Genomic DNA, 26,872 nt, shown 5'->3' on the forward strand with positions numbered 1-26,872 from the left:
TATTATTATTTGTGTTTATTAAAAATTATTTTTAATTTAATTTTTAAATATAAATACTATATTTTTAAAAAAATTATTTTTTATAAACTCTTTTATAACAGCACAGGTCCCAGGTGTAAGCGTGTCACCATACGTTTCTTCGTTTATTGCTGTTTGACAGTGACAAATGTGATATCATCCGTCACTTCAACACACTCACCATAATTATCTATTAATCATAATATTTTTCTCAAACATGAATCAGAATCACACTTGTTATAGTCATAGTAGTAGTTTTCTTTTTTTCTTTTTCAATATATACATTTTTGCAGCTTCTCCAGGGACGAACCATGGTGGTTCATTCTTCTCCCCTCTCTTTTCAAGTACTGTTTCTTGTTCTCACGATTTTGCTGCAGATAGAATCTCATCAGATTGAAGATGTTGCTGCAAAAGTTGAACACCTTCCTGGTTTTGATGGCCCACTCCCCTTTCACCTTGAAACTGGGTACGATCACCACTTTTGTGTAATTTTGATATCCACCATTGACTCTTATTCTTTTGTTTATTATTTTTTATGAAAAATAACTAGAAATTCTAATTCATTCTTTAAAAAATTTAATTTTGATGTGTAAAATTGTTTTATATCGTTATTTATGTAAAAATAATCACTTTTTATATTGATTATGTGAAGGATCATTTAAAAAAAATGTGATTGGATAATTATGTATATAATTTGACATTATTAATGTATTAAAATTAATTTTTTTTAATTGAAATTCTTTATTTTTATGTGTTAAAAATATATATTTTGAAATTTTTACTCATTTAAATATTGATAGGATTTTTTTTTAATCAAAGAACTCAAGACAATATGATAGAGAAAAAAGAACATCAAGATATAAATAAAAAGATTAATGATCAAATTAATTCTTAAAAAATAAGTTTTTTTTAATTTGTCTTTGAATTATTTTATCAATCAAATTGGTTCTTTAAATATTATAAAATAATCACATCTGTCATTCCATCACTCTATTAATAATTTCTATCAACGATTGGTGATGTAAAATGTTAACTGACAGCATAAATAATACCTAGCATGTCCAACAGACGCTGACAAAATATGTTTATAAAAATTTATCTATAATTTCTATGTTATATTAGGATTAGAATTTATGTAATTGAAAAAATAGACTAAATCTATAAATTTTTATAAACATATTTTGTTAGTGTCCAATTAGAGATGTCAAATATGTTGTTTCACATCATCAATAATTAGCAAAAATTGTTAATAAAGTAACAGAAAAACAAAATATAGTGAATTTATAATCTCTGGATGAATAATTTGATTGATAAAATTTTTCATAAATGAATTTTAAAAAAATTCCATTTTTCAAGGACTAATTTGATCATTAACACTATTTTAATACATATTCAACTTTCAATACGAGGTTTATGTTTTTTACAGGTACGTGGGATTGGGGGACACAGATGATGACTTGCAAGTATTTTACTATTTTATTAAGTCAGAAAATGATCCTAAAAATGACCCTCTTATGCTATGGCTAACTGGTGGTCCTGGTTGTTCTTCATTTTCTGGCCTTGTCTACCAAATTGGTAATACCACTCTTCATTCTTATACCTTTTCTTAAACTTTACACATTTATGCATGTCTTCTTTAATCTCTATTTAGCCGAAATTTATCTGTAACGGTTTTATACTCAACACAAAATGTGCTAATCCAAACAAGATATTCACTGTCCTTATACTTAAGCTAAGCAAAAATCTAGTGTGGATGATGCTGAATTTGAAATATGTGTCACTTGATCAAATTCAATCATATAAATATATAATAATTTTAGGTACTAATTTCTCATAAACAAAGTTTTGGGTTTTAGGTCTCGTGAATGGAAAAATAGTTTTGTGATTTCATTGTTTTACCCTGTTTGCTACAGGTCCGATAAAATTTAAAATTGAGGAATACAATGGGAGCTTACCTAATTTGGTCTTGAGGCCACAGTCATGGACAAAGGTAATGCAATTTGTTTCTTGAACTATATCCAAATTTTGCAATGGTAATTTCTGTTCATTATTTAAGCATGTTGTTGTAAAATCTATGTATTAATTAATGTTGGTAGTGGATATAATATTTAGCCAACTCCTAAAAGTTGTCTCTTTTATTTGGTAACTAATTCAAATAGTTTATAACTTTAGTTTGAAAGGTTTAACCAACCAAAGAAGATTTATAACATTTTCGAGAGAATTCGTCTATAGACTTCACACCCCAGTTGCTCACAAACAAAGTTGTCCAACAAATAGTACAACCCCAAATTGTTGTTCACATCCTTTTTATGTGATTTTTTCTTTTACAAAAGAAAATGTTGTTGGAAAGTGTTATTTTGCTAATCATTTCAATGTTTTTATTTTAGGTCTCTAGCATTATTTTTGCTGATTTGCCAATTGGAACAGGCTTCTCTTATGCCAAGAATGTCACCGCACATCGCAGTCATTCGAAATTAATTAACCATACCCATCTATTTATTAGGAAGGTAAAGTCTCTATGCTTGTGTTCATGTCTCTGCCACCATATTTCTTGCTAATTAACAGCTTAATGCTTTTTCTTTTCTTTTTGAGTAAAGTATCATTTTTATGGAATAAGTTTTATTTGTGTCTCTAATGTTTAAATTGTCCTATTTGTATAAGTAATTCAATGTTATCCTGTCGTCAATTATACTAATAGATCATATTGTATTTTCAATTATTCTCACTTGAATGTATTCATTCTCAATTAAGTCTCACTTGGATGTGTTCAATTTTAATATTGTACCCAAAATTTGTGTTCATGTTCAATTATATCCCTAAAACAGTGAATTATATAAATGTTGCAAAGATTAGTTTCAATTTTTAATGAGTTATTATCCGGAGTGGATAATCAGTTTTGATCTAAACATTTGTATTCTATCTTCAAGAAGAGATTTTTAAAGCTCCAACTAAAGTTCATAATGTGTAATTGACGGCAAGATAATATTGAATCACTTTTACAAACGTTAGGGATACAAATAGAACGATTTAAACATTAGGGACACAAATATGACTTATCCTAAACGTTAGGGATAAAAACGATACTTTACTCTTTCTTTTTTGATTGTTCATAATGTAGTGTACTTTGAGCTTTATTTGGGAGATTCTTTATTATTAAGTTGTCATTACCTATGATGCTGCCCTTCTTAATGGTTGTAGTGGCTTCTGGAACACCCGGAATTTCTTTCAAATAAATTTTACATGGGAGCTGATTCATACTCTGGAATTCCTGCCCCGGGTGTTGTTCAAGAAATTTTAAATGGTATAAATTTTTTATTGGCTCAAGTAATTACTATAAGAAATGGCTAATATCTTAATAATTTATTATAATCATCATGCTGAAAATGTTTCTTAATCATTTTAATTATCACTAATATTACTAATTAACTGTTGTTTTTCTTTTCCAAGTCATGATTGGTGTGTTTTTCTTTTGGACATTATAAACTGGTTCACACTTCACACGCCTCAAGTTTTGCAAAACATGAGTCCTTTTACCTTATCTTTCATATAGGATATAGCTTCATTGGTTCTATATAATTAATACCAAAATAATATAATAATTCATAATAATCTTCTCTTAGAAGGTTTTATGAAATATCTTTTAGATAAGCTTAATTTTTTTTACCATTCATACACATAAAAAGCTTTATTAACTCACATGATTTTGATTAAAGAACTGTTATTCAATTTCCTTGATTAACAGGAAATGATCAAGGTCTTCAACCATGGATAAATCTCCAGGTTTGTCATCAGTTTGTTTGACCATTTTTTTATTAATGTTTTTTGTTATTGATAAATTAATATAAAAAGTGTGTTTTCACCATTAAAGATTGCTTAACATATAATCAAAATCTTTCACCTTTTTACCTTAGTCTTTTAACATGGATTGGACATCTTCCAATTCTAGGCATTACAAACTCCCTCGCCCTATATTCACACACATAATACCTAAGGATTTCATCCATTACTTGGCTAGCCAAGTATCGAGCCTGGTATACTTGTTGCAAGGCATATATGATGACCACTAGACCAATTCTTTGCGTGCGGTTAAGTGAGTTCTTAATGATAATCCTGATGCAAGTGGTTCAATTGAGTCCAAAAAAGAAAAAAAAAAATTCATTTTGAATGCGGTGTGTTTGACAATAGTTTTATTGGGTTTGGTTAGTGTTCTTGAAACACATAGACACATACATAAATACACAAAGATACATAGACATAAAGACATACAAATTTTGTAACGTGTTTGATAATAATGTACAAGACACGCATGTATAAATCAAATGTCAATTTTAGCCTTTGCATCTTATGCATTGGTAATTTCAAAAATAATTAAGGATGAAAAAGTCAAATTGTGTCATATGCATTGTGTCTCCTGTCTCAACTTTAAGGAGGAATACGACTAAACCACAAAAAATAACTATGAAAGATTGATTCGCTGTCAAAAGTAACCATGGAAGATCAAAACTCCTCAAATACCCACAATTGATTTGCTCCGTTTGTCAAAAGTAGCCAAGTCTGATGTACCCTTAACAGAGTGGCATACGTGGACTGTTTACGTTGACGCTTACATGCGTTGATAGGCATACGTGTACTCAGTACCATTTAGGGTCAATTTAAACCCTAATTCTTCATTCTTCTCAGTTGAAACCCAATTTTCGCAGGGTAACCCGAGCACAGGCATCCAAGGTAACTACAAGCGAAGAACCTTAATTCCTGAATTAATTTATGCTCATAGAATTTGAGCAATGTCAAGGAGAGAGGTAACTACAAGCGAAGGAAGCATATTTTCAGGAGCTTCACATTCGAAGATGAAGAAGAAGAAAATTATGGATGGAAGATATCACTGTGGTGAGTATGTTGTCTTGTTGGAATCTTTGACGGTTACTAATCCTAGAAGATGGTTCATTCGTTGCTCCTTTTCGAAGGTATGGGACATTATTTATGATAATTAGACAAGTATAGGGTTTCTCTACATCTCTGATGTTTTGATTTTTTGGCTTCTGTAGAGTCGAGATTGCCATTATTTTGTTTGGGTTGATGAAATTGATGTGGATAGTAAAGTTTGGCATGGTGTTTGATTAGAAGACTCAATGAGCATGAATGTGATGTTGCTAATCAAGATGTGTCAATTGCTCCAACAGACCACAGGAAGAGAAATGTTAGCACGGCCACGAAGGTTGAGAAGAAGATTGAAGGTGAAATCAAAGCTATGAGAGTATAGCTTGTGTCCGTGTCTTTAGGATTGTTTCTACAGTTTACACTTTTTTTGTTTGTAATGGTCATGTACAAGTGATTGGTAAGCATTGAACCTAAAAGATATTTCCAACATCATCCCTGTCCAGAATGGCCTCCAACTACTACTCTGTTTCTTATTTTTCTCCAATCTACTCTGTTGTACTGGACAAAGCCGTCCATTGTATCCCCTCAACTCCTTCTTATTTCTAGCCAAAATTCTCATAACATAACACCTTATCTCTTCCAAGAGGGTAATGATTGGCTTTCCCCTAAACTTCTTACACTTAGAGTTAAAAACTTCACTGTTGTTGTTGGTGATATTATCCACCTTTGGCCATTCACTAAAGTGGGATCTTGACCATTATTTTGGTAGAATGCGGCTTAGATACTCCCAAGCATGTGGGTTTAGTTTTCTGATTGTTGTCATGGCTGCTGCAAAGTCTTGGGGGTAGTGCTCCTTGCACACAACTCTTATAACTTAGAGGTTACAATCATTGAAGGACTTAGTTCATAAAAGTATTACCTCATAGAGCCTTTAAGTGTGACAGAGTATGCCTCTAAACACGGTCCGTTGGAGAAGCAGCAACCTCCTTCTCCAATGTCGTCACAGGAATGGAATCAGAGTATAATGGGAGTATGCTAGAGAAGAAGATGAAAAACTGCTTCAATGTCGTCACAGGAATGGAATCAGAGTATAATTGGAGTACGCTAGAGAAGAAGAAGATGAAAAACTGCTTTGTTAGGGGATGATTGATGTCGCCCTCAAAAGGGAGGGTAACACCACTTTCTATTCTTTTAATTTCAATGCTTGAAAGATTAACATTTTTTTAATAAACTAAATAAATGCAATTAAATAAATGCAATTTTAACAAAAAAAAATTTTAATCCACCTAAGGCATTCTTTTACCAAGTTGCAATGGATGTGAATACATTGTATAATTTAACAACATTTTATTAATATTTGGTCACATTTGACAAACAGAGCATATCAATTATAGGTATTTGAGGAGTTTTGATCTTATATGGTTACTTTTGTCAACGAATCAATCTTTTATGGTTACTTTTGGTGATTTAGTCGAGAAATACTAAATACATGTATTTTGAGTGTATCTGTGTACTACCATAGTTATCTAAATCCTTGTCTTACCAAACAAACGCTGAACGTATACCGCTATATCTAACAATTAGTGTCCATGTCTCAACAAATGAACACAATCTTATATAAACAATGAAGACTAATTAATTGGCTTAATTTTTCACAGGGTTATCTATTAGGAAACCCGATTACCACTGGAAAAGAGTCAAATGATAAGATGCAATATACTCATGGAATGGCACTTATTTCCGATGAACTCTATTTGGTAATATAGTTTAATTATTAAGTATTCAATGTTCATATATTTATTTTTGTAATGTCCATTTAACAAAAATGTTCCAAGGAAACTCCAATGATCTCTAATTTTCTGTAATCTATGGACAGTCTTTGCAGAGAAATTGTAAAGGGGAGTATATTGATATAGATGCCAAAAATGAATTGTGTTTAAGAGACATGCAATACTATCAAGAGGCAAGTATTAATAATTATCCAAACTTTTTATTATTTTATTCACTTTTTCCCTTTTTTGTTTTAAAATAATTGTCGTTTTTACTTTCTATGTCAAAATACATTGATTTTCCAATGAAAACTAAAAATTAATTTAAAAGTTAAAACAAAGGAATACAACACGATTATTGTTAAACTCATTAGAATGTTTTGGTAAACATTTTTTTTTTTTTTATGTTCAGTGCCTTTCGGGGATTAATCCATCGTACATTTTGGGTGAAGATTGCAAAGTTGATTTTCTTATGGATGATGAAGGGACACAGGGGAGACTTTTGACTCAGAAGTTGGAGGGTCCTCTTAGTTCATATCTAACTGTGCCAACAGTGATCTGCCAAGTACTTTTGTCAATCATGTATATAGCTTATTTTTTTGAAAAGTTTTTAAGTATATTGGTATTTTAATAATTTTTAACCATTGATCTTAGTTATATATATTATATATATTTTTTATAATTAAGATAAACGGTTAAAAATTATTACACCAGTACACTTGAAAGTTTTTTTATGATCCAGGTGTGTGTATCACAAAAAGATGAAACAGGAGATGTTATTTACACTGTTGTAGATTTAAAAAATCCAAGGCATGAGTTTTTTTACATTGTTTAACTTTTTTAACAAAAAATAACAAATTGAACTCTGATTTGCGATTTTAAAAATTAAATTTTTTTTAACATTAAAATCGGATCCAATTTTTGTTTTCAAAAATGAAAAATTTAAAAATTAAAACCAGACTTTTCGATTTGTAGTAAATAGGACTATCTGATTCCATTAATATCAATTTTAAAAAAAATTCATATAAAAAAAGTTAAAATTTTAATAACAATATACTACACACATTTATTTTTTTTATTGTCCATGATATCCATCAACCCAACAAGGCTAAATCCATATAAAAAAATTACTCCACACACGTTTTGAGTCCATTTTGATTTGAATCTGATTTTTCTGTGCTTTCTTTTGTAGAATTATTTTCTTACCACCCAATGGGCCAACTCCCAGAGTGTTCGCAAGGCATTGCATGTGAGAGAGGTATGCATGTGTAGTGTTTATGATCCAATAATAAATCTGCATTAACTTTCTTTGATATTATTGGATCAAACACTACTAAGGTAATTTCATTTCATAATTAACTAGTGTAAAGTAGTGTAAAGCAGTCGTGTACATAATCTATTTTATTATATATCATTAATTATTGAGAGAAACTGTTAATGAAGTAATAAAAAGACAAAAATAATAAATTTATAATCTTTAAAAAGCTAATTTAATTGATAAAATTTTTTAAGAATAAATTTGAAAAATAATTTAAAGTTAAATATTTTCACATTGAATTAGTAGATTTTAATAATAATAAGTTAAGAATGACATATTAATATAGAAACAACGTAGCTTAGATACTACAAAGATGAAATTAGACATTTTTAAATACTCTTCGATAAACTATGTTATTTGTTTTAGTAGAATTATTTAAATTGTCATTAGAAATGATAATTTTAAGTTCATATTTGTTGATGAATCTTGAGCCTGCCACATAATGTTGGCAATGAGTAAAAATCAATTACTTAAAAAGTAAGTCTACATGATTCAAAAATTGTACTTGATTTTTATAAGAGAACATCAAATTGAGATAAATAAAATAAATTGAGATATATAAATTTCTTATCTAATTCCCTATATAATTACTGAAAGTATTTATATAAAATCTTCATCGAAGACATCTGTTATTATTTTGAAAAGTTAAATATTAAACTGTCAATTTTGTTTTTCAAATGTCAGTTTAATTTTACAGTGACATTTTCTATCAACTTTGGAGTGAAAGTAGATTTTTTAATTTTTTTTTTTTTTACTTTTACAATTGTACGAAATCAGACTCGTGCAAAATCGCAAGATTGTTAATAATTGAACTTATTTGATAAAATTAACTATTTTATATAATAAAGATAATTTTATAGATTACACAGTAGGCAAGCCATAGAAATGTATATTGCTAGCATAATTGTTTTCTTTTTATTCATCTTCAACAGAAATAATTTCTTCCAGTGTAATATTTTCATTCTTCAACATGCTTCTTGTAATGGTTTTTTACATTGCTTTATTATGTGTTCAATTTGGCATCTCATTGTAAGAACAAATGAAAAACTCTTGCAATAGAGCAAGATAGGCTAGAAGAAAAGAGCATCAAATATGAAAAAAAAAATCATCACAAATACTATACAAAAAACCTTGGTAAAAGAATGCCTGCAGCCATATTCAGTTATTCACATATCAAATCATCAATCTCATCTATCAAACAGATTCGCCCAAGCTATCTAAATAGAAATACTTATAGTTTAACTAGACAATCTACAAATTATATTATTTGTTGAACAAATATAACACATTATTTTAATGAAACCAAGTGCTTTTCAAGAAAATTAAGATAAAAGATCAACTGATTCCACCAAAATCATATAGTGATTCTCATATATGGTGCCATTCCAGCAGTGGCACATATTCTCGATTCAAAAACATGTTTTCAATAGATTTCCCTTATTTACTGCTCTATAATAATAGATAATTGAATAACTAAATTACATATTACAAATTACTAGTCACAATAATAAAATGGAGTCATGATTTCAGCAATTTATTCTTGGTGAGATAAAGTTATGAAGCTCAAACAATATCATAGTGAGAAAATAATGGGAGAAAGTAAACAATATATCTAAGAAATTTCGCAACATATTGTCTAGTTTAAGTCATGACTAATTTTGTAGTGTACACAAAGCTTTTTCATCAAATATAATACACTATAATTTATAAGAGATACAAAGAGAAAAAAAAGAATCAACCTCTCTTACTTCATTCATCAAGGCAATAAAAACTAAACAAAAGTAGATTGTTTGAGTATGTAAATTTGTCATGAGAATAACAATAGTTATATGGCCAACAGCAACATAAAAGTTGTTAACCCTACTCTTTTAATTTGACCAGAGTGATTAAAATATCTAAGATAGGAAATAAGAATGAATTGATAATGAGACATAAGTGATGACGGATTTAATGTGTCAGGAATGAGAATATACTTTAAAAAAGATTATTTAAATTTTTAATTGCAATTGCAAACAAAATAAAAATTTAATCAAATAATTAGATACTTTCTAAAAAATATAACAAAATATAATAAAATATTATTGAATCTGATGTAAAGAGTAATTTAAAAAATAATAATAAAATATTATAAAATCTAATTTGAAGAGCAATTTTCAAAAGCTTTATCTACTTAAAATGTGAGTACATGAAATGCATTTATTTTAGTCCTTTTGAAACAGTCTCTATCATGTAGTGTAATGTAAATGAGAAGAACAACTTCATCTTCAATTATTACGCATAATTATTGTAACCAACCAAGAATTAGGTAATAACAATATAAATTGTCTACCTTACTCTAAATAAGTACATTTTTTTAGTATTTGCAACTAAAAATTGCAACTAATTATCAATATAAAATTTGGTCAATATATAGTATATGAAAAAGAAATCACTCAATAAGCTTAATAATAATGTTTAGTTACTTTACCATCAACTTCAATTCATGAAATATCTATTGAAAAATAAAAACAAAACTATTGTGAAATAGTTTCCTTTCAAAGATTTATTGTAATTTATTAAGATAAACATTTTAAAAATTAGTAAAAGAAAACAACGTACCGGCCTATAACAATTCATTTTATATCCTACACCTGATCATTTTGAATGTCTCTCTTATCCGCCAAATTCATCATTTTCACATATTATTTATCTTGCAATGATCTAATAAATTTGTATGAAAGAGCACAAATATCATACTATAATATTTAAAGTAGATTTCTTTTATTTTATTATTTTATAGTAAATTCTAATTTAAAGTAGGTTATTTATGAAGTACTATTTATAAAGGAAAAAAAAAAGAAAATTGACCTCTTTATCATTGACCTTGAACTCCCAAGCCTTTAGAAACATGAGAAGAACTATATCCCTGCTTTCATCTCCTTTGCTTAGCAGAAGTAGTATCCCACAAAGATACACATCCTTCTCCACTCCAACACTTTTTTTTTCTGATTCTATTTTTTCTCTTGTTCTTTCACTGGTTTCACACCCTCTTTATCAGCACCTTCCTTTTAACTTCTTCGTTATTATTCTCTTCAGTTGCTTCATTGATCTTCTTTGGCTCTTCTATCTTTTCATCAAACAGGTTGTGTCCCAAGATAGCTTCTTTAAGTTTAGCCTTTAGATAGATAGCATGTGAGGACTCCAAAAATTTCAATCACTTTATTGATAATTCTTCCTGAAAAGCATGTATAATGTGATTAAAGAGATGAAAATAGTAAAAATAAAAATATAAGCACAAACTTCTCTGAGAATCAATGTAACAATGAAAGGTGCATCAAAGATTGCTTATCTCAGATTAGAAAAATGAAAATTTTTTAAATTTTTTCACAGTGTTAAAGCTAAATAATAATTTTCAAAAAACCCAAAGGTTAAAAAAGATGGATATGGTTGAGAAAGCTAACCCATTTTACACAACGTAGGAGGGTCCTTCTGCAAATCATTGAGCTCCTTCAAGATGCGCCCCGACGCAGTATCTGAATATTACATACACGAAAGTAATAGATCAAGAACCATTCAAGCTAAAAAATTGAATATGAGATCCATTCTGAGTTCATAAACTATGCTAAAGAAACACTTTCTCAGTTTTATTGATTTTGCATGAACACAACGATTTGGTAACTATTCTAACTCTTAAAAATTAAATTACCTCTGCAACACCGCCAACGACAGCCATCCATGATGAGTTACTGTGTGAACGGATGGAGCTTCGGTTTTTGCAAACAGATGAAAAGTCTCTACCGACGATTCCTCTGTTTGCATTGTAAGCAAAGTTTCTGTGTTTGCTCTGGTGATAGTGCAGAGCTTCGGTACTGGCAGATGCAAAGACGAATGGAGAGAGATCTGATGAGGGAGGAGTGCTTTTGAATTTTGAAATACAGTGGCCCATAACAAATGTTCGGAATAGGGTTTTGTTATTCAATTTATATGTACACAACACAGTTTAAATTTGACATTTAAACAACTGTTACTTACTTTGATGCCTTATCCTTTCACTGCGCCATATGTCGATTATAAAGGCTTCTTCAAACAGGTTGTGTCCCAAGATCGCTTCTTCAAGCTTAGCCTTTAGATAGATAGCTTGTGGGGACTCCAAAACTTCCAATCACTTTACTGATAGTTCTTCCTGAAAGCATATAAAATGTGATTAAAGAGATGAAAACAGTAAAAGATGAAAAAGTAAGCACCAACTTCTCTGAGAATCAATGAAACAATGAAAGGGCCATCAAAGATAGCTTATCTCAGATTAGAAAAATGAAATTTTTTTAAAATTTCCCACAATGTTAAAGCTAAATAATAATTTCAAAATAACCCAAAGGATGAAATAGATGGATGTGGTTAAGGAAGCTAACCCATTCTACACAACGTATGAGGGTCCTTCTGCAAATCTTTGAGCTCCTTCAAGATGCGCTCCGACGCCGTATCTGAACATTACATACACTAAAGTAACAGATGAAGAATCATTCAAGATCTAAAACTGAATATGAGATTCATTCTAAGTTCATTAATTGTGCTAAAAAAATACTTTCTCAATTTCATTCATTTTGCAAAAACTCAACAATTTGGTAACTATTCTAACTTTTAAAAACTAAATTACCTCTGCAACACCGCCAACGACAACCATCTATGATGAATAACTGTGTGAATCGATGGAGTTTTGATTTTCGCAAACAGATGAAAAGTCTCTACCGACGGTTCCTTTTTTTGTGTTGCGAGAAAAGTTTCTGTGTTTGCTCCGATGATAGTGCAGAGCTTCGGTACTGTCAGATGGAGAGACAGACGGTGAGAGATCTGGGGAGGAAGGTGTGTTTTTGAATTTTGAAATACAGTTGTCGCTAACAAATATTCAGATTAGGGTTTTATCATTCAATTTATATGTACACAACACAGTTTAAATTTGGCATCTAAAAATCTGTTATTTACTTTGATTCCCTTAGCCTTTCATTGCGCCACATGTCGATTATAAAGGCTTCTTTAAAAAGGGTTGTGTCCCAAGATAGCTTCTTTAAGCTTAGCCTTTAGATAGATAGTATGTGGGGCCTCCAAAATTTTCAATCACTTTACTGATAGTTCTTCCTGAAAGCATGTATAATGTGATTAAAGAGATAAAAACAGTAAAAAATGAAAAAGTAAGCACCAACTTCTCTGAGAATCAATGAAACAATGAAAGGGCCATCAAAGATTGCTTATCTCAGATTAGAAAAATGAAAATTTTTAAAATTTTCCCTCAATGTTAAAGCAAAAAAATAATTTTCAAAATAACCCAAAGGATAAAATAGATGGATGTGATTAAAGAAGCTAACCCATTCTACACAACATAGGAGGGTCCTTTTGCAAATCTTTGAGCTCCTTCAAGATGCGCTCTGACAAAATATCTGAACATTACATATACTAAAGTAATAGATCAAGAATCATTCAAGCTCAAAAACTGAATATGAGATCCTTTCATCTATGATGAGGAACCGTGTGAATGGATGGAGGTTCGGTTTTCGCAAACAGATGAAAAGTCTCTACCGACAGTTCCTCTGTTTGTGTCGCGAGCAAAGTTTCTGTGTTTGCTCCGGTGATAGTGCAGAGCTTTGGTACTGGCAGATGGAGAGACGGATGGAGAGAGATCTGGGGAGGGAGGTGTGTTTTTGAATTTTGAAATACAGTTGTCGCTAACAAATATTCAGATTAGGGTTTTATCATTCAATTTATATGTACAAAACACAGTTTAAATTTGGCATCTAAAAACCTGTTATTTACTTTTATGCCCTTATCCTTTCACTGCGCCACATGTCGATTATAAAGGCTTCTTCAAAAAGGATTGTGTCCCAAGATAGCTTCTTTAAGCTTAGCCTTTAGATAGATAGTATATGGGGCCTCCAAAAATTTCAATCACTTTACTGATAGTTCTTTTTGAAAACATGTATAATGTGATTAAAGAGATGAAAACAGTAAAAAATGAAAAAGTAAGCACCAACTTCTCTAAGAATCAATGAAACAATGAAAGGGCCATCAAAGATTGCTTGTCTCAGATTAAAAAAATGAAATTTTTTTAAATTTTTCCTCAGTGTTAAAGCTAAATAATAATTTTTCAAATAACCCAAAGGATAAAACAGATGGATGTGGTTAAGGAAGCTAACCCATTCTACCCAACGTAGGAGGGTCCTTTTGCAAATCTTTGAACTCCTTCAAGATGCGCTCTGACGCCGTATCTGAACATTGCTTACACTAAGGTAATATATCAAGAATCATTCAAGCTCTAAAACTGAATATGAGATCCTTTATGAGTTCATTAAATGTGCTAAAGAAACACTTATTCAGTTTCATTAATTTTGCATAAACATAACGATTTGGTAACTATTCTAACTCTTATAAAATAAATTACGTCTGCAATACCGTCAACGACAGCCATCTATGATAAGTAACCGTGTGAACGGATGGAGGTTTGGTTTTTGCAAATAGATGAAAAGTCTCTACCAACGGTTCCTCTGTTTGCATCGCGAGTAAAGTATCTTGTGTTTGCTCCGGTTATAGTGCAATGCTTCGATACTGGCAGATAGAGAGACGGATGGAGAGAGATCTGATGAGGGAGGAGTGCTTTTGAATTTTTAAATACAGTGGCTGCTAACAAATGATCAGATTAGGGTTTTGTCATACAATTTATATGTACACAACACAGTTTAAATTTGGCATCCAAACAACTGTAATTTACTTTGATGCCCTTATCCTTTCACTGTGCCACATGTCGATTATAAAGGCTTCTTCAAACAAGTTGTGTTCCAAGATAGCTTCTTCAAGCTTAGCCTTTAGATAGATAGCATGTGGGGACTCCAAAAATTCTAATCACTTTACTGATAGTTTTTCCTGAAAGCTTGTATAATTTGATTAAAGAGATGAAAACAATAAAAATGAAAAAGAAAGCACCAACTTCTTTGAGAAATAATAAAATAATGAAAGGGCATTAAAGATTACTTATCTCAGATTAAAAAAATGAAATTTTTTTAAATTTCTCCATAGTGTTAGAGCTAAATAATAATTTTCAAAATAACCCAAAGGATAAAAAGGATGGATGTGGTTGAGGAAGCTAACCCATTCTACACAACGTAGGAGGTTCCTTCTGCATATCTTTGAGGTCCTTCAAGATGCGCTCCGACGCCGTATGACCGTCTCTGAACATTACATATATTAAAGTAATAGATCAAGAATCATTCAAGCTCTAAAACTGAATCTGAGATCCATTCTGAGTTCATTAACTTTGCTAAAGAAACACTTTCTCAGTTTCATTGATTTTGCATAAACACAACGATTTGTGTAACTATTCTGACTCTTAAAAAATAAATTACCTCCGCAACACCGCTAACGACATCCACCCATGATGAGTAATTGTGCAAACGGATGGAGTTTCGATTTTCGCGAACAGATGAAAAGTCTCTACCGACGGTTCCTCTGTTTGCATCGCAAGCAAAGTTTCTGTGTTTGCTTTGGTGATAGTACAGAGCTTCGGTTCTGGCAGATGGAGAGACGGATGGAGAGAGATCTGATAAGGGAGGAGTGTTTTTGAATTTTGAAATACAGTGGCTGCTAACAAATTTTCAGATTAGGGTTTTGTCATTCAATTTATATGAGCATAAAACATTTTAAATTTGACGTCTAAACAACTGTTATTTACTTTGATGCCCTTATCCTTTCACTGCGCCACATGTCGATTATAAAGGCTTCTTCAAACAGGTTGTATCCCAAGATAGCTTCTTCAAGCTTAGCGTTTAGATAGATAGCTTTTGGGGACTCCAAAACATCCAATCACTTTACTTATAGTTCTTCCTGAAAGTATGTATAATGTGATTAAAGAGATGAAAATTGTAAAAATGAAAAAATTGCACCAACTTTTCTGAGAATCAGTGAAACAATGAAATGGCCATCAAAGATTGCTTATCTCAGATTAGAAAATTGAAATTTTTTTTTAATTTTTTCACACTGTGAAAGCAAAAAATTAATTTTCAAAATAATCCAAAGGATAAAAAAGATGGATGTGGTTGAGGAAGCTAACCCATTCTAGACAACATAGGAGGGTCCTTCTGCAAATCTTTGAACTCCTTCAAGATGCGCTCCGACACTGTATCTGAACATTATATTCATTAAAGCAATCGATCAAGAGTCATTCAAGATCTAAAATTGAATCTGAGATCCATTCTGAGTTCATTAACTGTGCTAAAGAAACACTTTCTCAGTTTTATCGATTTTGCATAAACCCAACGACTTGTGTAACTATTCTAACTCTTAAAAAATAAATTACCTCTGCAACACCGCCAACGACAGCCATCCATGATACGTAACTGTGCGAATGGATAGAGCTTCGGTTTTCACGAACAAATGAAAAGTTTCTTCCGATGGTTCCTTTGTTTGCATTGCGAGCAAAGTTTTGGTGTTTGATCTGGTGATAGTGCTGAGCTTCGGTACTGGCAGATGGAGAGACGGTTGGAGAGAGATCTGATGAGGGAGGAGTGCTTTTGAATTTTGAAATACAGTGGATGTTAACAAATGTTCAGATCAGGGTTTTGTCATTCAATTTATATGAACACAACACAATTTAAATTTGACATCTAAACAACTGTTATTTAATTTTATGCCCTTATCCTTTCACTGTGCCACATGTCGATTATAAAGGCTTCTTCAAACAGGTTGTGTCCCAAGATAGCTTCTTCAAGCTTAGCCTTTAGATAGATAGCATGTGGGGACTCCAAAAATTCTAATCACTTTATTGATAGTTCTTCCTGAAAGCTTGTTTAATTTGATTGAAGAGATGAAAACAATAAAAATGAAAAAGTAAGCACCAACTTCTCTAAGAAATTATAAAATAATGAAAAGGCCTTCAAAGATTGCTTATCTAAGATTAGAAAAATGAAAATTTTTTAAAATTTTCCTTTGTGTTAGAGCTAAATAATAATTTTCATAATAACCCAAAGGATAAAAAGGATGGATGTGGTAGAGGAAGCTAACCCATTCTACACAACGTAGGAGGGTCCTTCTGCATATCTTTGAGGTCCTTCAAGATGCGCTCCGACGCCGTATCTGAACATTACATATATTAAAGTAATAGATCAAGAATCATTCAAGCTCTAAAACTGAATCTGAGATCCATTCTGAGTTCATTAACTATGCTAAATAAACACTTTCTCAGTTTCATTTATTTTGCATAAACACAACGATTTGTGTGACTATTATGACTCTTAAAAAATAAATTACCTCCGCAACACCGCAAACGACAGCCACCCATGATGAGTAACTGTGTGAATGGATGGAGCTTTGATTTTCGCGAATAGATGAAAAGTCTCTACCGACGGTTCCTCTGTTTGCATCGCAAGCAAAGTTTCTGTGTTTGCTTTGGTGATAGTACAGAGCTTCGGTTCTGGCAGATGGAGAGACGGATGGAGAGACGAATGGAGAGAGATCTGATGAGGGAGGAGTGTTTTTAAATTTTGAAATACAGTGGCTGCTAACAAATTTTCAGATTTGGGTTTTGTGATTCAATTTATATGAGCATAACACAGTTTAAATTTGACATCTAAACAACTGTTATTTATTTTGATGCCCTTATCGTTTCACTGCGCCACATGTCGATTATAAAGGCTTCTTCAAACAGGTTGTGTCCCAAGATAGCTTCTTCAAGCTTAGCCTTTAGATAGATAACATGTGGGGACTCCAAAACTTCCAATCACTTTATTTATAGTTCTTCCTGAAAGCATGTATAATGTGATTAAAGAGATGAAAATTGTAAAAACAAAAAAGTTGTACCAACTTTTCTGAGAATCAATGAAACAATGAAAGGGCCATCAAAGATTGCTTATCTCAGATTAGAAAATTGAAAATTTTTTAATTTTTCCACACTTTGAAAGCAAAAAAAAAAAATTTCAAAATAACCCAAAGGATAAAAAAGATGGATGTGGTTGAGGAAGCTAACCCATTCTAGACAACATAGGAGGGTCCTTCTGCAAATCTTTGAGCTCCTTCAAGATGCGCTCCGACGCCGTATCTGAACATTACATACATTAAAGTAATAGATCAAGAGTCATTCAAGATCTAAAACTGAATCTGAGATCCAGTCTGAGTTCATTAACTGTGCTAAAGAAACACTTTCTCGGTTTTATTGATTTTGCATAAACCCAACGACTTGTGTAACTATTCTAACTCTTAAAAAATAAATTACCTCTACAACACTACCAACGACAGCCATCCATAATACTTAACTGTGCGAACGGATAGAGCTTCGGTTTTCACGAACAGATGAAAAGTCTCTTCTAACGGTTCCTTTGTTTGCATCGCAAGCAAAGTTTTGGTGTTTGATCTGGTGATAGTGCTGAGCTTCGGTACTGGCAGATGGAGAGACGGAAGGAGAGAGATCTAATGAGGGAGGAGTGCTTTTGAATTTTGAAATACAGTGGATGTTAGCAAATGTTCGGATCAGGGTTTTGTCATTCAATTTTTATGAACACAACACAATTTAAATTTGACATCTAAACAACTGTTATTTACTTTGATGCCCTTATCCTTTCACTGTGCCACATGTCGATTATAAAGACTTCTTCAAACAGGTTGTGTCCCAAGATCGTTTCTTCAGGCTTAGCCTTTAGATAGATAGCTTGTGGGGACTCCAAAACTTCCTATCACTTTACTGATAGTTCTTCCTGAAAGCATGTATAATGTGATTAAAGAGATGAAAATTGTAAAAATTGAAAAAGTACGCACCAACTTCTTTGAGAATCAATGAAACAATGAAAAGGCCATCAAAGATAGCTTGTCTCAAATTAGAAAAATGAAATTTTTTTAAATTTTCCCTCAGTGTTAAAGCTAAATAATAATTTTAAAAATAACCCAAAGGATAAAACAGATGGATGTGGTTAAGGAAGCTAACCCATTCTACACAACGTAGGAGGGTCCTTCTGCAAATCTTTGAGTTCCTTCGAGATGCGCTCCAACGCCGTATCTGAACATTACATACAGTAGAGTAACAGATGAAGAATAATTCAAGCTCTAAAACTGAATATGAGAACCATTCTGAGTTCATTAACTGTGCTAAAGAAACACTTTCTCAGTTTCATTGATTTTGCATAAACACAACGATTTGGTAACTATTTTAATTTTTAAACAATAAATTACTTCCGCAACACCGCCAACGACAGCCATCCATGATGAATAACTGTGCGAACCAATGGAGCTTTGGTTTTCGCGAACAGATGAAAAGTCTCTACCGACGGTTCCTCTGTTTGCATCGCGAGCAAAGTTTTTATGTTTGCTTCGGTGATAATGCAGAGCTTCGGTACTGGCAGATGGAGAGATGGATGGAGAGAGATCTGGGAAGGGAGGTGTGTTTTTGAAGTTTGAAATACAGTGGCCGTTAACAAATGTTTAAATTAGGGTTTTGTCATTCAATTTATATGTACACAACACAGTTTAAATTTGGCATCTAAAAACCTGTTATTTACTTTGATGCCGTTATCCTTTCACTGCACCACATGTCAATTATAAAGCCTTCTTCAAAAAGGGTTGTATCCCAAGATAGCTTTTTCAAGCTTAGCCCTTAGATAGATAGTATGTGGGGCCTCCAGAAATTTCAATCACTTTACTAATAGTTCTTCTTGAAAGCATGTATAATGTGATTAAAGAGATGAATACAGTAAAAAATGAAAAAGTAAGCACCAACTTCTCTGAGAATCAATGAAACAATGAAAGGGGCATCAAAGATAGCTTGTCTCAGATTAAAAAAATGAAAAATTTTTAAATTTTCCCTCAGTGTTAAAGCTAAATAATAATTTTCGAAATAACCCAAAGGATAAAACAGATGGATGTGGTTAAGGAAGCTAACCCATTCTACACAACGTAGGAGGGACCTTCTGCAAATCTTTGAGCTCCTTCAAGATGCGCTCCGACGCCGTATCTGAACATTACTTACAGTAAAGTAACAGATGAAGAATCATTCAAGCTCTAAAACTGAATATGAGAACCATTTTGAGTTCATTAATTGTGCTAAAGAAACACTTTCTCAGTTTCATTGATTTTGCATAAACACAACAATTTGGTAAGTATTCTAACTTTTAAAAAATAAATTACCTCTGCAACACCGCCAACGACCGTCATCCATGATGAATAACTGTGTGAATGGATGGAGCTTCGGTTTTTGCGAACAAATGAAAAGTCTCTACCGACGGTTTCCCTGTTCACGTCGCGAGCAAAGTTTCTGTGTTTTCTCCGGTAATAGTGCAGAGCTTCGGTACTGGCAGACGGGGAGACGGATGGAGAGAGATTTGGAGAGGGAGGTGTGTTTTTGAATTTTGAAATACAGTGGCCGCTAACAAATATTCAGATTAGGGTATTGTCATTCAATTTGTATGGACACAACACAATTTAAATTTGGCATCTAAAAACCTGTTATTTACTTTGATGCCCTTATTCTTTCACTGTGCCACATGTTGATTATAAAGCCTTCTTCAAACAGGTTGTGTCCCAAGATAGCTTCTTCAAGCTTATTCTTTAGATAGATAGCATGTGGGGACTCCAAAAATTCTAATCACTTTACTGATAGTTCTTCTTGAAAGCTTGTATAATTTGATTAAAGAGATGAAAACAATAAAAATGAAAAAGTAAGCACCAATTTCTCTGAGAAACAATAAAATAATTATAAGGCAATCAAAAATTGCCTATCTCAGATTAGAAAAATGAAAATTTTTTAAATTTTTCGATATTGTTAAAGCTAAATAATAATTTTCAAAATATCCCAAAGGATAAAAAGGATGAATGTGGTTGAGGAAGCTAACCCATTCTACACAACGTAGGAGCGTCCTTCTGCAAATCTTTGAGCTCCTTCAAGATGCGCTCCGACGCCGTGTCTGAACATTAAATATATTAAAGTAATAGATCAAGAATCATTCAAGCTCTAAAACTGAATCTGAGATCCATTCTTAGTTCATTAACTATGCTAAAGCAACACTTTCTCAGTTTCATTGATTTTGCATAAACACAACGATTTGTATAACTATTCTGACTCTTAAAAAATAAATTACCTCCGCAACACTGCTAACGACAGCCACCCATGATGAGTAAGTGTGCGAACGGATGGAGCTTCGATTTTTGCAAACAGATGAAAAGTGTCTAGGAATGGTTTCTCTATTTGCATCGCAAGCAAAGTTTCTGTGTTTGCTTCGGTGATAGTACAGAGCTTCGGTTCTGGCAGATGGAGAGACAGATGGAGAGAGATCTGATGAGGGAGGAGTATTTTTTAATTTTGAAATACAGTGGTTGCTAACAAATATTTAGCTTAGGGTTTTGTCATTCAATTTATATGAATATAACACAGTTTAAATTTGACATCTAAACAACTGTTATTTACTTTGATGCCCTTATCCTTTCACTGCGTCACATGTCGATTATAAAGGCTTCTTCAAACAGGTTATGTCCCAAGATAGCTTCGTCAAGCTTAGCCTTTAGATAGATAGCATGTGGGGACTCCAAAACTTCTAATCACTTTACTTATAGTTCTTCCTGAAAGCATGTATAATGTGATTAAAGAGATGAAAATTGTAAAAATGAAAAAGTTGCACCAACTTTTCTGAGAATCAATGAAACAATGAAAGGGCCATCAAATATTGCTTATCTCAGATTAGAAAATTGAAATTTTTTTTAATTTTTCTACATTGTGAAAGCAAAAAAATAATTTTCAAAATAACCCAAAGGATAAAAAAGATGGATGTGGTTGAGGAAGCTAACCCATTCTAGACAACATAGGAGGGTCCTTCTGCAAATTTTTGAGCTCCTTTAAGATGCGCTCCGACACCGTATCTGAACGTTACATACATTAAAGTAATAGATCAAGAGTCATTCAAGATCTAAAACTGAATCTGAGATCCATTCCGAGTTCATTAACTGTGCTAAAGAAACACTTTCTCAGTTTTATTGATTTTGCATGAACCCAACGACTTGTGTAACTATTCTAACTCTTAAAAAATAAATTACCTCTGCAACACCGCCATTGACAGCCATCCATGATATGTAAATGTGCGAACGGATAGAGCTTCGATTTTCACGAACAGATGAAAAGTCTCTACCGACGGTTCCTTTGTTTGTATCGCGAGCAAAGTTTTGGTGTTTGATCTGGTGATAGTGCTGAGCTTCGGTATTGGCAGATGGAGAGACGGATGGAGAGAGATATGATTAGGGAGGAGTGCTTTTGAATTTTGAAATACAGTGGACGTTAACAAATGTTCAGATCAGGGTTTTTTCATTCAATTTATATGAACAGAACACAGTTTAAATTTGACATCTAAACAACTGTTATTTACTTTGATACCCTTATCTTTTCACTGTGCCACTTGTCGATTATAAAGGCTTCTTCAAACAGGTTGTGTCCCAAGATCGCTTCTTCAAGCTTAGCCTTTATATGGATAGCTTGTGGGGACTCCAAAACTTCCTATCACTTTACTGATAGTTCTTCCTGAAAGCATGTATAATGTGATTAAAGAGATGAAAATAGTAAAAATGAAACAGTAGGCACCAAGTTTCTGAGAATCAATGAAATAATGAAAGGGCCATCAAAAGATTGCTTGTCTCAGATTAAAAATTGAAAATTTTTTTAATTTTTCCGTAGTGTGAAAGCAAAAAGATAATTTTCAAAATAACCCAAAGGATAAAAAAGATGGATGTGGTTGAGGAAGCTAACCTATTCTAGACATCATAGGAGGGTCCTTCTGCAAATTTTTTAGCTCCTTCTATGCGCTCCGATGCCATATCGGAACATTACATACATTAAAGTAATAGATCAAGAGTCATTCAAGCTATAAAACTGAATATGAGATCCATTCTGAGTTCATTAACTGTGCTAAAGAAACACTTTCTCAGTTTCTTTGATTTTGCATAAACACAATGATTTGTGTAACTATTCTAACTCTTAAAAAATAAATTACCCCTGTGGTGCACGAAATTGTGATCATCAATGGCGCTATCAACATGGTACGCTCAATTGCAATCTCAACTTTTTATCACAACTTCGCACAACTAACTAGCAAGTGTACTGGGTCGTCCAAGTAATAAACCTTACGCGAGTAAGGGTCGATCCCACAGAGATTGTTGGTATGAAGCAAGCTATGGTCACCTTGTAAATCTTAGTCAGGCAAACTCAAATGGGTATGGGTGATATACGAATAAAACATAAAGATAAAGATAGAGATACTTATGTAATTCATTGGTAGGAATTTCAGATAAGCGTATGAAGATGCTTGGTCCCTTCCGTCTCTCTGCTTTCCTACTGTCTTCATCCAATCCTTCTTACTCCTTTCCATGGCAAGCTGTATGCAAGGGTTTCACCGTTGTCAGTGGCTACCTCCCATCCTCTCAGTGGAAATGTTCAACGCACCCTGTCACGGCACGGCTATCCATCTGTCGGTTCTCAATCAGGTCGGAATAGAATCTAGTGATTCTTTTGCGTCTGTCACTAACGCCCAGCCCTCAGGAGTTTGAAGCTCGTCACAGTCATTCAATCATTGAATCCTACTCAGAATACCACAGACAAGGTTTAGACCTTCCGGATTCTCTTGAATGCCGCCATCAATTCTAGCTTATACCACGAAGATTCCGATTAAAGAATCCAAGAGATATCCACCCAATTTAAGGTAGAACGGAGGTGGTTGTCAGGCACACGTTCATAGGTGAGAATGATGATGAGTGTCACGGATCATCACATTCATCAAGTTGAAGAACAAGTGATATCTTGGAACAAGAACAAGCGGAATTGAATAGAAGAACAATAGTAATTGCATTAATACTCGAGGTACAGCAGAGCTCCACACCTTAATCTATGGTGTGTAGAAACTCCACCGTTGAAAATACATAAGAACAAGGTCTAGGCATGGCCGTGAGGCCAGCCTCCCAATGATCAAAAGATCTAAAGATCAAAAGATTCCAAAGATCTGAAGATGAAAATACAATAGTAAAAGGTCATACTTATAGAGAACTAGTAGCCTAGGGTTTACAAAGATGAGTAAATGACATAAAAATCCACTTCCGGGCCCACTTGGTGTGTGCTTGGGCTGAGCATTGAAGCATTTTCGTGTAGAGACTCTTCTTGGAGTTAAACGCCAGATTTTATGCCAGTTTGGGCGTTTAACTCCCATCCTTGTGCCAGTTCCGGCGTTTAACGCTGGGAATTCTGAAGGTGACTTTGAACGCCGGTTTGGACCATCAAATATTGGGCAAAGTATGGACTATCATATATTGCTGGAAAGCCCAGAATGTCTACTTTCCAACGCCGTTGAGAGCGCGCCAATTGGGCTTCTGTAGCTCCAGAAAATCCACTTCGAGTGCAGGGAGGTCAGAATCCAACAGCATCTACAGTCCTTTTTAGTCTCTGAATCAGATTTTTGCTCAAGTCCCTCAATTTCAGCCAGAAAATACCTGAAATCACAGAAAAACACACAAACTCATAGTAAAGTCCAGAAAAGTGAATTTTAACTAAAAACTAATAAAAATATACTAAAAACTAACTAGATCATACTAAAAACATACTAAAAACAATGCCAAAAAGCGTACAAATTATCCGCTCATCACAACACCAAACTTAAATTGTTGCTTGTCCTCAAGCAACTGAAAATCAAATAAGATAAAGAGAAGAGAATATGCAATGAATTCCAAAAACATCTATGAAGATCAGTATTAATTAGATGAGCGGGGCTTTTAGCTTTTTGCCTCTGAACAGTTTTGGCATCTCACTCTATCCTTTGGAATTCAGAATGATTGGCTTCTTTAGGAACTCAGAATACAGATAGTGTCATTGATTCTCCTAGTTAACTATGATGATTCTTGAACACAGCTACTTTATGAGTCTTGGCCGTGGCCCAAAGCACTCTGTCTTCCAGTATTACCACCGGATACATACATGCCACTGACACATAATTGGGTGAACCTTTCCAGATTGTGACTCAGCTTTGCTAGAGTCCCCAATTAGAGGTGTCCAGGGTTCTTAAGCATACTCTTTTTGCCTTGGATCACAATTTTATTTCTTTCTTTTTTTCCCTCTTTTTTTTTTGTATTCACTGCTTTTTCTTGCTTCAAGAATCATTTTTATGATTTTTCAGATCCTCAGTAACATGTCTCCTTTTTCATCATTCTTTCAAGAGCCAACATTCATGAACCACAAATTCAAAAGACATATGCACTGTTTAAGCATACATTCAGAAAACAAAAATATTGCCACCACATCAAAATAATTAAACTGTTATAAAATTTAAAATTCATGCAATTCTTCTCTTTTTCAATTAAGAACATTTTTTATTCAAGAAAGGTGATGGATTCATAGGACATTCATAACTTTAAGGCATAGACACTAATGATCACAAGACACAAATATAGATAAACATAAGCACTAAATTCGAAAAACAGGAAAATAAAGAACAAGGAAATTAAAGAACGGGTCCACCTTAGTGATGGCGGCTTGTTCTTCCTCTTGAAGATCCTATGGAGTGCTTGAACTCCTCAATGTCTCTTCCTTGTCTTTGTTGCTCCTCTCTCATGATTCTTTGATCTTCTCTAATTTCATGGAGGAGGATGGAGTGTTCTTGGTGCTCCACCCTTAGTTGTCCCATGTTGGAACTCAACTCTCCTAGGGAGGTGTTTAGTTGCTCCCAATAGTTTTGTGGAGGAAAGTGCATCCCTTGAGGCATCTCAGGGATTTGATGATGAGAGGGATCTCTTGTTTGCTCCATCCTCTTCTTAGTGATGGGCTTGTCCTCATCAATGGGGATGTCTCCCTCTATGTCAACTCCAACTGAATAACAGAGGTGACAAATGAGATGAGGAAAGGATAACCTTGCCAAGGTAGAGGACTTGTCCGCTACCTTATAGAGTTCTTGGGATATCACCTCATGAACTTCTATTTCTTCTCCAATCATGATGCTATGGATCATGATAGCTCGGTCTATAGTAACTTCGGATCGGTTGCTAGTGGGAATGATTGAGCGTTGGATAAACTCCAACCATCCCCTAGCCACGGGCTTGAGGTCATGTCTTCTCAATTGATCTGGCTTTCCTCTTGAATCTCTCTTCCATTGGGCGCCCTCTTCACAAATGTCTATGAGGACTTGGTCCAACCTTTGATCAAAGTTGACCCTTCTAGTGTAAGGATGTTCATCTCCTTGCATCATGGGCAAGTTGAATGCTAACCTTACATTTTCCAGACTAAAATCCAAGTATTTCCCCCGAACCATAGTAAGCCAATTCTTTGGGTCCGGGTTCACACTTTGATCATGGTTCTTGGTGATCCATACATTGGCATAGAACTCTTGAACCATTAAGATTCCGACTTGTTGAATGGGGTTGGTAAGAACTTCCCAACCTCTTCTTCGGATCTCATGTCGGATCTCCGGATATTCACTCTTTTTGAGTTTGAAAGGGACCTCGGGGATCACCTTCTTCAAGGCCACAACTTCATAGAAGTGGTCTTGATGCACCCTTGAGATGAATCTCTCCATCTCCCATGACTCGGAGGTGAAAGCTTTTGCCTTCCCTTTCCTCTTTCTAGAGGTTTCTCCGGCCTTGGATGCCATAAATGGTTATGGAAAAACAAAAAGCAATGCTTTAACCACACCAAACTTAAAAGGTTTGCTCGTCCTCGAGCAAAAGAAGAAAGAAGAGAGTAGAAGAAGAAGAAATGAAGGAGATGGAGATGGCTTTGTGGTTCGGCCAAAGGGAGAGAAGTGGTGTTTAGGTTGTGTGAAAATGAAGGAGTGAAGATGGGTTTATATAGGGGTGGGGGGAGGGTTATGGTTCGGTTATGGGAGGGTGGGTTTGAGTGAGAAATTGGTTTGAATTTGAATGGTGGGGTAGG

The 26,872-nt window shown here is 33.4% G+C and overlaps 1 protein-coding gene across 2 annotated transcripts in view; it reads left to right on the top strand.

Moving 5' to 3' along the window:
* The first annotated feature begins 121 nt into the window (after positions 1-121).
* The window catches only part of LOC112748210 (serine carboxypeptidase-like 19), a 36,530-nt gene continuing 9,779 nt past the window's right edge, over positions 122-26,872 (top strand). The window contains exons 1-10 of one of the 2 annotated variants that reach the window (XM_025796423.3): positions 122-484; positions 1,445-1,593; positions 1,932-2,008; positions 2,406-2,525; positions 3,217-3,319; positions 3,761-3,798; positions 6,555-6,653; positions 6,773-6,859; positions 7,078-7,230; positions 7,858-7,923. In XM_025796423.3, coding sequence (XP_025652208.1) covers positions 330-484; positions 1,445-1,593; positions 1,932-2,008; positions 2,406-2,525; positions 3,217-3,319; positions 3,761-3,798; positions 6,555-6,653; positions 6,773-6,859; positions 7,078-7,230; positions 7,858-7,923 — 1,047 coding nt within the window. In that variant the 5' untranslated portion in view covers positions 122-329. The remainder of the gene's footprint in view (positions 485-1,444; positions 1,594-1,931; positions 2,009-2,405; positions 2,526-3,216; positions 3,320-3,760; positions 3,799-6,554; positions 6,654-6,772; positions 6,860-7,077; positions 7,231-7,857; positions 7,924-26,872) is intronic. The other variant, XM_025796431.3, reaches the window with a different exon arrangement.

Source organism: Arachis hypogaea, chromosome 2 (assembly GCF_003086295.3).
Source record: "Arachis hypogaea cultivar Tifrunner chromosome 2, arahy.Tifrunner.gnm2.J5K5, whole genome shotgun sequence".
NCBI classification, from domain to species: domain Eukaryota; kingdom Viridiplantae; phylum Streptophyta; class Magnoliopsida; order Fabales; family Fabaceae; genus Arachis; species Arachis hypogaea.